Raw genomic sequence first — 13215 nt, forward strand, 5'->3', positions numbered from 1 at the left:
AACTGTCTAAAATTAAGTTGTGTGATAGGAGGAAGGAGTGAAATTAATAAGACAGGCCCAAGAATTCACACATGGACTTGTGCTCTGTGTGCCTAATGTATTAATTCACAGGCCAAAGTTGAGTCATGGGACAGTTCTGACAGTAGAGGTGGATTTCTTAACTGTAGAATTAGAAAGTGCTAAGGTGGCCAGAGTTCAAATTCACCAGTTTTGCATACTAAATTAAAAGAATTATTTTCTTTTGCTTCTTCTGATAAACTGAAGTAGAAATCAGAGAATACCGAATATTTTCTCCTTAATACTGAGAAACATTCATTAGGCAAAAAACAGAATATTACAAATGGTAAAACCATTTTTACAATACATGCTTTCCCTAAGAAAATGTTTTATAAATCCCAGTGTGAATGGGATAGAAGTATGTTGTAAGATAAATGACCCAATATGAGGTGGGAGGGAATCGACCTGTTGAGGTAATGTGGGCCTGTGCCGGTGGATTTGCCCTCCCCGGATCACTTGCCCTGGTGGAGGGGCAAACATGCCAGTGGTCGACAAAGCAGTGACATGCTGAAGGTGTTCCTGGGGTGGAGCCGATGTCTTTCACCCCAGCTTTGCAATCAGTTACTCGTGGCCCAGTGCCCGCAGTCAGTTACATGCTGTCCATTAAGCCCTATGGAAAGCTTTATGGGGGTTGGCTGGGGGTTTCTGCCTCCCCATGCCATCAGAAAGTCCTCTGGAGGTGGTGGGGTAGCACAGCAGCAGCCCCATCCCTGGCCTCCCAGGACTGTGGATTGGGGTGCCGATCATATGCACAAAAGTTTTTATCATTAAGATACAATAGAAAAAGATGTAATCCTGTTATTTTGATTTAATATATTTAAATTAGTTAAAATGTTCATGATAAAATTTATTTCACTTGTATTTTTTAAAATTCCATGTATTGAGGATAAATGGAATGTGTACACCTGTCAGGTTCTGATTATTATATATGCTATGAAAGTATCTCAATAGAAATGAAAAGCTGATTCACTAGGAAACAGATAAAGTATATCCTATTGGATCTGCTGATTATTAAACATGCCTATTTTGTCAAGTAGTGCAAGTTCTATCAGGAAAATATTGATATAGTTCAGAAATAATGTTATAAATTTGTCAGAAATATAAATAGTTCTGATAGTGTATCATGCATTTTAAGAGGAAAGTAATAGCATTACTCTCTAAATATTTTAAAATGCCTCTTATGAGCCTGAGATCTTCTCTGAGATCTTTCAGATAAATATTATATGACATAGTTTTTCAGTCTGGGGTCCATGAGGTCTTTGTAAAGTCATGAAGGGCAAACCTCTGTCATACCTATCAAGCTAATCTGTAAGCAGCTTCTAGGAACCAGGGCAGAGAATAGGAGTGTGCATCAGTTTTTTCTGATATTTTTCAGATATGTGTTTATTGGACCTAGAATGTTTGGAAAAGCTGAAAAAAAAGCCAAATATCATACCAGTATATGTGGGTGGGGGAGTTGACCTTTTTTTTTTTTTACAAATACCAACATTTTCAGCCCCATTAAAGTCTGTGGGGAATTTAGGGTTGGTGCACAGGGTGCTGTATTTCAAGGGAGATTTTTACAGGGCTCTGAGGGGCTGTGCTGCAAATGTTGTTCTTCTACCTTGAAAAACAACCCCCCAGAGCCCTGTAAAGATCTCATGTTGAATTTAATTGGAGCAAAACAGTTACCCATTCACCCCTATTGAAGTTAATGGTGGGACCTTTTCCCACAAGATGCTCAGTGTGATTTTGGCTCATTAAAGTTTGGGGGGTGGATGTTTTTCAATATAAAGTGACAAAATTTGCAGCACAGCTGCAAGTGACTCTCTTCAGAAGAACCCCCCAAGTTTAGTTAAGTTTGGGTAAGGGGGTTCCAATTTTATGAGCTTCCAAAGGGGGAGCCCCATCTATCCAATGGAGTTTCAATTGTTTTCAATGGAAGATGGGAGCACCCTCCAAACTTCTGCTTCACGCTCTGGTGCCCCTCTGCCCATGGGAACCCATGCTGACATTGGTGGGGATGGTCTAGGGGTGCTCCCAGGGTGGAGCCAATTTTAATTGGCTTCCTCAGAGCTTTTGGCCCTGGAACTTCCTCTGTGTCGCCTGGGGACTTATGCCACGTTTTAGTGTGGCATAGGCCATTGAGCAGTAACAGGGGTTTTCAGGTTTGCGGGAAAGGTTTTTTGCTTTTCAATTTCCTCATGCCACCTGAAACACGTTAGGAGGCAATGCAGCTGTGCCACCGTCCCTGACCACCACAGATCTACCCACTCCATTGGAATGGGCTGCTTAAAGCAAGTACAGTGCAGCATGTGAGGCAGAGTAATTAAATACCTGTCTCTTACTGGAGGGCTATCAGAGTGGTGTGAAACATATTGTCTAAATAAATGAAAATAACTAAGTGTGGATGCAAAAATATGAGTGGACAGCCACCAGGCAAAATTACACAGGCAAGAATGACTAGTAGCCAGTGTATTGGTTAGGGGAGGATATTTAGGTGCACACATCAATATCAAAGGGAAAATAGTTCCTGGAGAGGGGCAAATGATGATATAATCACCCCGTTTACTTGTACAAATGAACAGAAGAATACTTTATATATTACTTGAGAGCAACTGTTTGTAAGCAGAATATGGAAGGACAGTTTCTGATACATAGAAAGGTACATGTTTATTTGGAAAATTGACTTCTGAGATCTTAGGTAAGTGTGAAATGGCAGATTTTTATGTCCTTTCTCAGTGATGTACATGCTTTAGCATGTAGAAGACCCCCACTTATATCCCTGGAATCTCCTGTTAAAGGATCTTAGAATTGATTAAAGCTGTTTCCTTACCTGGGAAAGCCACTGCCAGTTAGAACAGACATGATTGGATGAGTCATAATTTGAACTTTATGTTCTTGAGCCTTGAAAATACTATTTTTTCCTCAACCCCTCTCCCTTCAAGTATAAGTTCTATAAGAAACCTGCCAGGTTGTTCTGTATCTATATGCTTTAGGCCAGGGGTAGGGAACCTGCGGCTCAAGAGCCGCATGCGGCTCTTCTGCCCTTGCACTGTGGCTCCACGAGCTGAGCCGCCAGCCCCATCCTTGCCCAACTTGCAGGCAGCAGGGCGGGCGCACCAACTGCCCACGGTCAGCTGTCGCCGGGCCGCTGGCTTCGGCCTCACTCGCCCGAGCCGCTGGAAGGCCGGGCGGGTGCTTTCCCAGCGGCCGGCGAGGCCGAGCTGCTGGCCTCATCCTTGCCCGCCCTGCAGGCAGCAGGGCGGGCGCTTCCATGCGCTTCTCAGAATGAGCGGAGTAAAAGGTTAAAAAAAAACCCTATATATATAGTGTTATCTTCATTTTAAATGTCAAAAATTATTTGCGGCTCCAAGTGTTTTCTTTTCCCGTGGAAAAGGGTCCAAATGGCTCTTTTAGTGTTAAAGGTTCCCTACCCCTGCTTTAGGCATTTATTTTTATTTCCTTGTTTTAATATTTTAACCTGTATGTGTGTAGCACATAGATCTTGCATCAGTTAATAGAATTAAAAGCACAATAGATACAGAACAAACCAGTAAAACTGATTGATAAACTGTTGGCACTATTCCAAGTAGGCCCCAGCACCTTTCAAAAACTCATTTGGAGGTCTGTAGAAGCAGATAACTGTGCATGGCTCTCAAATAAATTATTAAAGGCCTTCCTGAAGTGACCTTAGAAGAGTCATATATGAAAAGAGGTACACTTTTAGATAGTCACTCGCAGGTCATTAGAACTTTAAAGCACTATGAATCAGCCTCAAAAACATAGAGGTATCTAAGAACTATGTTTTGGGTGACTTGGTTGCTATTATGAACGTGCGTTCTGCAGAAACTGAAACTTCTAAATACCCTTCAAAGGCAATCATGTATGTTACATTTCACTATTCAGATTATCTGTTTTCCATGGTATGTATCATAGTCCCTGAAATGGAATAGCAGTCACACTGGACATGCCGCTCTCATCTTCCATCAAGTAGAAAAGCAGGTCCAGAAATACACTACATACAGAAGAGAAAGACTGCACTTTCCTCTTTTAACATTTGGCAGCAATATTTTTTTCAGATGGATAGAGGCAATCCATCCACTTTAATTAGTATGGTTAACTTGTATGTACCACAACAGGCAGTGCAATCCTAATTTTGGGAGGGGGGTAGTTGTGGCAGGCCTAGGGACAGTGCAGCTGCGCCCCCTCCTAAGAGACTTGCTGCACAGTGGCCAGCAAGCAAAAAACTAAGCTCCCCTGACCTCTGTGAAATCCCCCTAGGCAGGGCAATAGACTATGTCTACTTTTTTGCTGGCAAATGTGAGCCTTCTCAAGCCAAAAGGACCCAGGAAACTGACTAAAGCTGGCTCCAACCCCAGGAACCCCCCCTTCTGGACTGGTGCTGGCTCCTTCACTGGAGGATGATGGTGCCATGGCTGTAATGGCACCCAGTCATCATGGTGCCCAGTGGCTCCCCAACACCAGCATAAATGCCTGTGCATCAGCATAAATGCCTCTTATGCCAGTGTAAGGGGTTCTTATGTTGGGGTCACACCTCCTCCTCAGTGGTTTTGCCCCTCTACCCAGATTGTATTGTTGGTGGTTATTTTTTCAAGCAATTATTTAAATTTCTTCTGAATAAGTAGTTTGATCATGTTTGAATTATGTCAAAAAGTGTTTATTAAACTATATAGCAACATCTCAGAATGCACCACTTCAGAGTAACCTAAGTGAAAATGCAGGTTCTTTTCTTCAGGTGCTTACAGTGCTTACAATCTAATATTTTGGCAATGAAGGAGACAACAAAGAAAAAGAAAGGAAATCAGTGAGGCTGAGAAGCTATATTTTGCTTGTCTCTGGGGGAACTAGTTGGCTCATTAAGACAAGTTTTGGTTTCTAGTAATAGAAAGGTTGTAAGTAGCCATCAGGCAAGAGTGATTTTTGCAGTTAATATGATTGGAGTTGCAACTTGTTTTGTGCTGCTTTTACTGTTAACATTGTTAGTGACAGCATTCATCTCATTTTTGCAGAGTTGCTTGCACATTGAGAAAGACACAGCAATCAATATCTGTTTGCATTTTATCTTAAGTGTGATTCTGCAGTATGCTTAGGGTTGCCAGTTACCCGCTGGGGGTGGGAGATCTCCCACCTCTAGCTCCTGTAGCCTGCCGCCACTTCAGTGGCAGGCAGGAGAAAAAGTAAAAAAATCGCCATCAGCATGTCAGTATTTCGTCTCTTCCAGAGGAAAGGCAGAAATTGTATCATGCCTTTCTGGGTATCAGTGAAAACTATATCGTTTAACATAATGTTACCAGCAATTCCTAGAGAGACATGAAGTCACTGCTGTGTTTTTTCTGCGAAGTGATGTAACATGTTGTACTGACTCCCCACCCCAGTCTCCCAGTAATTGCCAGCTGCTAGAAACAGTGGTTATATTTCAGACATCACTTGTGTAAACTTCTACATGACTTAATACACACATTATTTATTTACTTAAAACATTTTTATTCCATCGTTCCAGAAACCTATCTGAGGTTGCTCACAATATAAAAGTAATAAAAACAAAACATTAAAATATATTAATTAAAATTCAGCATTAAAAACCCAGCCCATCAGAAAAAACGTAAGCCATAAAAAATATGCCTCTGAAAGTTTAAAATAAGTTTTCAGACAAAAGTAGTGTTAAAAGAGAAATAGCTTAATTAAACCCTGGGTGAACACCAACGTTTGGGCCTGGTTTAAAAGAAAGCAGCAGATGTGCCTGGTGAGCCTGAAGAGGAAGGATATTCCATAAACAAGGTGTCACTAATTTTAAAAACCCCTCTGTCTCTGGTTGCCATGTGTCCAATTCCTGAAAGTGGGGGCACAGAGAGCAGAATTTGTGAGACAAAGCTCACATATGTGGGCCTTCCCACATATGCTTTCTGCAAGAATTATATCTATCATCACATTTTCACTTACATTTTGTGTTGAACTGATTTATCTGGGTGCAAGTAGTATACTTTAAAATAGCCCCAAGTTAAGTGCCATTTAATTTTTCAGGGAAGATAGCCCCACCACATTGACTGGAAAAGTAAACCAGCTGGAAGTGATCCTCCGACAATTGCAAACAGATCTTCGGAAGGTAAAAATGTGTATCCCAATAAAAAGGTTTCCCTTATTGTTCAGTTGTTATGATACCTATGCATGTATGATTTCTGTCCTATATATATTTACACCAAGACAGGCTGTTACACAGAGCTGCAGCATATACTTTGCATGCGGAATAGTCCAAGTTCAGCTCTGATATCTTCAGGCTAAAAGAGTTCCTACAGCAAAGCCGGGAAAGAGCTTAGAAAGCCTCTGGCAGTGAGAGCAGGCTTTGACTAGAGTCCTAAACAGAGCTACATCCTACTAAGCTCACTGACTTCAGCGGTCTTAGAAGAGTGTAACCCTGTTTAGGATTGCACTGAAAATGTCCTTAAAGGTTTCATTTTGTAGAATGAACCTTTCAGATAATGTGTTATGGATGAGTAAACAGGCAATAGCATAAACATACACTTCTGGGGAGACTTCTGGAATTCAGAAACAGGGGTGGGGGAGTGAATAACTGAAACTATTCTAGTATAGGTTAATGTATGAAATCTGGTCATAATTTTACTAAGTATTTATGTATTCATTCATTTATTTAGCTATGGGGGGCACCTTGAAAACAGAAAACTAACATCAAAGTTCTTGCTTGAATTTTCAGGATTTAACTGATAGGAAGGTAGGGTTTTTTTTTTCTTCATTGGATTAAGCGAATTGATTGACATGGTGATCTTTAATTATTGCCTTTCCTGCAATATATGTCATTGACCTGATGGTCATCTATTAAGTACATCTATTAAGTAAGCAAACAACATGAATGTTTGGTCTGACTTGAGCCATTTATTTTTGCTTTCCCCAAATTATTCCCTATTATTTAGGTAGTGGCTGGACTAATATGGAAAGCTGGGTAGGTACCTTATGCCTTCTGGCTCTAGAGCAGTGGTTCTCAACCTGAGGGTCGGGACCCCTTTGGGGAGCGAATGACCCTTTCACAGGGGTTGCCTAAGACTTTCTGCATCAGTGTTCTCCATCTGTAAAATGGATAAATGTTAGGGTTGGGGGTCACCACAACATGAGGAATTGTATTAAAGGGTCGCAGTATTTGGAAGGTTGAGAACCACTGCTCTAGAGTCTGAGAACAGGCTCCTTGGATCAGATCAGTGATCCATTTAGTCCAACATCCTTTTTTGCACAGGGACCAACAAGCAAAGCATAGAAGCCAAGTCCTTCCCCACATGTTGCCTCTTAGCACTGGCATTCAGAAATTTGATGAATTTATGCTCCATGAATCTGTCTAATCCACTTGAGAGCCAGTGTGGTATAGTGGTTAAGAGCAGGTAGATTCTAATCTGGAGAACTGGGTTTGATTCCCCCACTCCTCCACCTGAGTGGCAGAGGCTTATCTGGTGAACCAGATGCATTTCTACACTCCTACATTTCTGTTGGGTGACCTTGGGCTAGTCACAGTTCTTCAGAACTCTCTCAGTCCCACCTACCTCACAAGGTGTCTGTTGTGGGGAGAGGAAGGGAAAGGAGCTTGTAAACCACCTTGAGTCTCCTTATAGGAGAGAAAGTTGGGGTATAAATTCAAACTCTTCTTCTTCTCTTTAAAACCATCTAATTGGTTTTGGTTCCTTACAGTACACATGATAAATTATCTAGGTGATCTGTTGTATTATAAAAGCTAATGTTGGGACTGTCTTCAATATGGAATATTTTACTTTGGTTGTGTGATGCACAGTCATGACTATTTTTCACAGCTACAGTGGTCTGTGACTGTAATTCTTACTGAGTTCATTCTTATTGAGTTATTTTGTATGAAAACATGAAAACAAGTGTGCTTAAAGCATAGACTTTTAAAATATGTTTTACAACACCATCTTATTTGATAAGTATAGCTTGAACTGCATGTTCTTTTTTCTTAGTCAATTCATGAGTCCTTTTGTTAGGAATAACAATAAGAAAAAAGTAATGTTTCAATATTAGCTAGGCCTGACAGTACTAAACATTTTCTTGCAATAGAAATGACTATCTAAATTACTTTCAGTTTTTTTTCTCTTTGCCTCTGCTTTCAAAAATTCTGTTGCAAACAATTGCAAGGAACAGTTGCATAACCTCTGCAAAAGTAGCATATGGCTACTTTGTGGAAACACTTTGAAAAGCTAGTTATGTCTCTGGAACAGTTTTGCCCCTGGAGTACTAAGCAATATCCCCAGAGTGTCTAAAGGCTAAAGTGCACATGACAGTATTACTCCCATTTGTTTAAATCTGCATCCGTTTCCATTGGTATGAAGTGAGGCCTGGTTTTTAGAGCAAAACAGGGTGCATGGTTGGAAGATACTAAACCTCCTCTTTACTTATCATCGCCCCTGTCCTGAAGGGCAGTCATTGATCCCAGTCAAGTTCACTCCCATAATTAGGCTGAAGAGAAAGAACCTTGGTAGTACAAAGACTGATAGGGAAGAACAAATAATGAATACCACCCTGAACTCCTCGGGGAAGTGTGTGTGTATGTTTGTGTTCTGCATCGATTGTGCAGATACAAGCTACAGGCAGAAGGAGGTTTAGCTCATTTTGGCTTGCTTACATGTTTGGCCTTAAAAACAATCTACACACATACTAGAGCCTGAAATGCTCTCCATTTCTGCTCCTGGGGTACAAGGAAGCCCCAAGAGCAGCATGAGAAGGAACTGGAGAACTGGCATGTAAGGGGGAATTGATGAAAATGAATTCCAGCCCTTAGTCAATAACATATGAAAGGAATTAAGATGTGCAAGAGGTTTTTTGCAAACACATTGTAAGAAAAGCAGAGTCACATTTCATTTGATTGGTTATCCAGTTAAAATCCTGGAAACATCTCATGCAAGCCTACATATGCTGGATTTTATGTATCTAAGGCAAATTCCGCATGGGCCAAAAATAGCGGTGTGAAAACACTGTGAAAGTGGTGTAAAATGGTTTAAAACAGTGTAAAAGGGTTTACACTGTTTTCATATCATTTTCACACCGCTGTTTTGGGCCCATGCGGAATCCACCTAAGTTATATTCAAACATTGGGCCTATACAAGTGATTGGCTCATTAGGCAAGATACTCTCTTATTCTCCCATCTATAAGTATAAGGAAGCAACTGGAAGCCATATTGTTCCATATAGGCCATGTGTTCTTTACTCACTGGCATTCTGTCATGCATTCTGATATGCCTTTCCTTTATGTATTGTCTTTTGCCCTTTCGGAAGCCACTGCTGGGCAGAACACAGAAGCTGTGCAGTTTCCAAATGCTGGCAAAACACAACTTTTCATGTTGCTTCACTGTTCCCCTTGAAGCAAAACAGATTAACAGATAAAATTCTTTATCTGGGTTTGTTGCTCCTTCCTCCGCTCCTACCTTTCTCAGCACATGCAACAACATTTTTCCCTGCTCTTCTGGCCACCATTTCCAAATGGTCAGAAGGGTTTTGCGTGTGTGTGTGTTTTTTTAAACGCTACAGGTCTAACGTTGCAACAACGTTGCAACAAGTCTATCGATCTATCAGATGTCAGGAAAAAGGAAGGGGTGGGGAGGCAACCTCCCCAAATGGGCTCTTCTGGCCACCATTTCCAAACAATCGGAAGGGCTTTAGTGCGTTTGTGTGTGTTTAAACACTGCAGGTCTGACATTATAGCAAGGGAATGGTCTATTGATATATCGGATAGCAGGAGAAAAGAAAGGGGGGCGGCAGAAAGGGCGAGTGAGTTTCCTTCAAACTCCTGGCGAGGCTGCCTTTCCCATTTTCTGTGTGATTTTGTTTGGTCCTACCAGGTAGAGCTCTTAGTTTTAGTTTTTAATTCTTTGGTAGCTAATACTGATGGTTGTAGAGGTGTTTTCCTTACAAATAAAAGCTGTTGTTCCAGAACAGCTTGTCTTTGCTGAATGGACGTGAGAACGAGTGCTTGAGTGAGTGCTCCAGCCCAATCTCTTGTGTAAAGAAAAACAGGGGAAAGCCCCACTGTGAGGCAAACAGCCTCGAGGCAAGCAGTAAGTGCACAAAAGCCCATACTTTTTTAAACCTTGATTTTTAAACCTTCTAGATATTTTTGACAGCAACAGATGGGCAGGTCAATCCAGATTTTTTTTGGGGGGGGGGTGGTGGTGGTGTCTGAACACTCATAGGGAATTGTGGAGAGCCCTGCCAATGCATTTTCCCCTTCTGCCAGCATAAGGGGCGCCCCCACTGGCAGAGAGGGCAAAGGTGCCGGTAGCCGGCTGCCCTTCAGCTTCACAGCAACAAAACCTGGATGACCAGGCTGCTGCATAGCAATGCTGTCATCTGCTTGGATGCCATTTTTTTTGGGGGGGGGGGGGGGGGTGTTCCCAGTGTTCCAGCTCAGGAACGCAGACCCCTGGACCTGCTACTTGTTTGGGCTATGGAGGAATTTGGGCGGCTGGAGGGTTTTTTGTTTTCCCTCCCTTCTGTACTGCCTGAAGTCTCTTTGGAGGTGGCATAGTGCTGCCTTCATCGTGCTACCTTCAGCCACAACAACACCCCACCCCCCCAACAACTGGATTGTACTACTTGAGCCTCTTGTTGATCCAGCTCATGGATTAGGAACATGTGTGTTATATTTGGAAATAGTTTTCACCTCGTGAGTTTTTCCTCTATATATCCTACAAGGGTTTTCTGCCTATATTTGTTTGACCTTTTCCTTCTGCATGCAATATTTAATAGACAGTGGATGGAAAACATGCACATAGTCATTTGTTTCCAAGGACTTCTAAGGACTTCTGTTTTATTGCAAACAATTTTAAGTCTGAGTGTTTTATTCCTTAATATGATGTATGGCTATAAATTTCTTATATTTTATAGTGTAATGATATCTTGATTATAACGAAGTATGTTCTGAAATGAACTGTATTCACGTAGCTCTGTTATAGAATCCAAGTGGTACAATCTCATTTGTCTTGTTTAAAACTACTACTTTCTTTAAAATGACATGGTAGGAAAAGGTGGGAATTCAGTTTAAGAGTTCCAAAACTGTTGTAGTTCATAGAGAGTGAAAGTAATCAGAAATCAACTCACTCAAAAACATAAGCAATAAACATAACGGCTGTAACTGTCATTCAATTCCTTTGTTTGTGGTCTAGGAAAAACAAGACAAAGCTGTCCTCCAAGCCGAAGTTCAGCATTTGAGACAAGATAACGTGAGACTTCAAGAAGAATCACAAACAGCAGCTGCTCAACTAAGAAAATTTACAGAATGGTTTTTCAATACTGTTGACAAGAAGTCCTAATATCCAAGTGCCTGAAAAGCACTATTGGAGCCACATAATACCAGTAGTTCTGAATTAGCCTGAGATCATTTCACTGTGTTCACAATCCATTTTACATGTTTCTGGTATAGTCTCTGTCCAGCCATATTCATTAAAACAAGGCTGTGAACCACAATTATTTCCATGTTTATCTGAAGGAAACCGAATGAATGGCAGACATTTGTGTTTGTGAAGATGAATGTACAATTCCTGGTGTCATTTTAGACATTTTAGAATATACTTCTAGCTTGGGCTTACCTGGAAAAGAATTTGTTGTGGTTTATATTCTGCCCTTCAGGTACTCCGGGAAAGATGCTAAAACAAATTATGGTCATTAGGGTTTCAGTATTATAAGATTAAAAAAAACTAGACTCTAATGTTTAAAGGTGCTCTATTTTTTTGTATGTACAGTAGATTATTTACAGTCACATTGTCATAGCAATAAGAAAGGAAGTAGAATTAAATAGTAACAAAACTGTGTTTATAAAAATTAGCACTGATGATTTAACTTTAGCGTGAATGCGAAAACATTAGGGATTATTTATTTGCAAGAAAAATGGTGCCTGAATTTAACCAGTGTTCTGATTTTTTCTAAAGAAACATGTCTTGTACATAGCTCACTTGATCTGCTTACTCAAACTTCAGTTACCTTTGTATAGTTCATGTTCAGCTAAGGTGGTTATCGAGAGCTTAACTATTAAATCGAGGATGGTGTGAGCCAGTCAAACATTTGTATAATTCAAGATTCATTTATCTTTGTACAGAACCTTGGAGAAAGTGACTTGTATTTAACATCTTTATTTAAGCATATTTAACCTGTTAATTTTATAAAAGCTTTTGTTTTATCTGCACTATGGTGAGGACAGTGGGTTGCAAGCTATGGTGTGTTTTTAGCTTGCCAAAAACTGCACTGCAGAGTTCTAGAAAAGTCTAACAATTGAATGCTGCTAGTACACAATCTGTGTTTGTATGCTTTAACATTTTAACTGTTTTATTTGAAATGAACATACATTTTGCTTTTTTAATAAATGTTAAAATATCAACCACAATCAATAGACTTCAGTGTTCACTGACTTAGGAAAGTATGCTTTATAGACAGACGCTCATTTTAAAAGGAGTGGTGCCATTATGCACATTTAGCTTGCATCATGTTTATGTTCCATACTAGAGGAACAGAGAATACCCATGGCTTCAGCTCATATCTTTTGAATTAAAAGCTTGATGCCTTATCTTTTCATAATATCTGTAGAGAGACTAATTGTCTTTAGCACAAAATACGTGTATTTTTGTGTTGAAAGGGCCTCAGTTACCTTAGTAGCAATCGATACAGCCCATGAAAGGAAACAGGTAAGATATTCCATGTGCTGTTGTCCATGAGACTGAAATGGAATATGTGTTGCTTCTGAATGCAAACTCACTTGGTCCATACAGGACACCTGTCCCTTTAAGACAAAATGCTCTACTTATATGCATAATTTCTTTTTTGCCACTTTGGGAAGAACCATCAACAGATCAAAAATGAATAGCATTGCAGCTTTAGCAACAACTTTGATTTCTAGCATTATGAGCAGTGTCTCATTAAAAAGTTCCATTAATAGAAAGTAATTAAGCATGGCAGTTGTATATTTTGCTAGCTTCTGATTTCAGTACTTTGCAAAAGGTATTAGATTGAGCTGAAGGCTTAAACCAACAGGTGCCGAAAGATGCTACTAGGCTGCCAATCCAACACGCTGTTGTTCATCTTCAAGGTCTGGCTGTGCAGTCCCACATAGGGACCTCACATGCGCAGACCTGCTGCTGGAAGATCTGACAAGACTCT

At 40.5% G+C, this 13215-nt stretch overlaps 1 protein-coding gene across 6 annotated transcripts in view; it reads left to right on the plus strand.

Annotated features, from left to right (window-relative positions):
* SIPA1L2 (signal induced proliferation associated 1 like 2) overlaps window positions 1-12445 on the plus strand; it is a 96173-nt gene extending 83728 nt beyond the window's left edge. For 5 of the 6 annotated variants that reach the window (XM_048486093.1, XM_048486103.1, XM_048486130.1 and 2 more), the window contains 2 exons: window positions 6082-6163; window positions 11232-12445. In XM_048486093.1, coding sequence (XP_048342050.1) covers window positions 6082-6163; window positions 11232-11378 — 229 coding nt within the window. In that variant the 3' untranslated portion in view covers window positions 11379-12445. The remainder of the gene's footprint in view (window positions 1-6081; window positions 6164-11231) is intronic. The other variant, XM_048486122.1, reaches the window with a different exon arrangement.
* Window positions 12446-13215: the final 770 nt, after the last annotated feature.

Source organism: Sphaerodactylus townsendi, linkage group LG01 (assembly GCF_021028975.2).
Source record: "Sphaerodactylus townsendi isolate TG3544 linkage group LG01, MPM_Stown_v2.3, whole genome shotgun sequence".
NCBI lineage: Eukaryota > Metazoa > Chordata > Lepidosauria > Squamata > Sphaerodactylidae > Sphaerodactylus > Sphaerodactylus townsendi.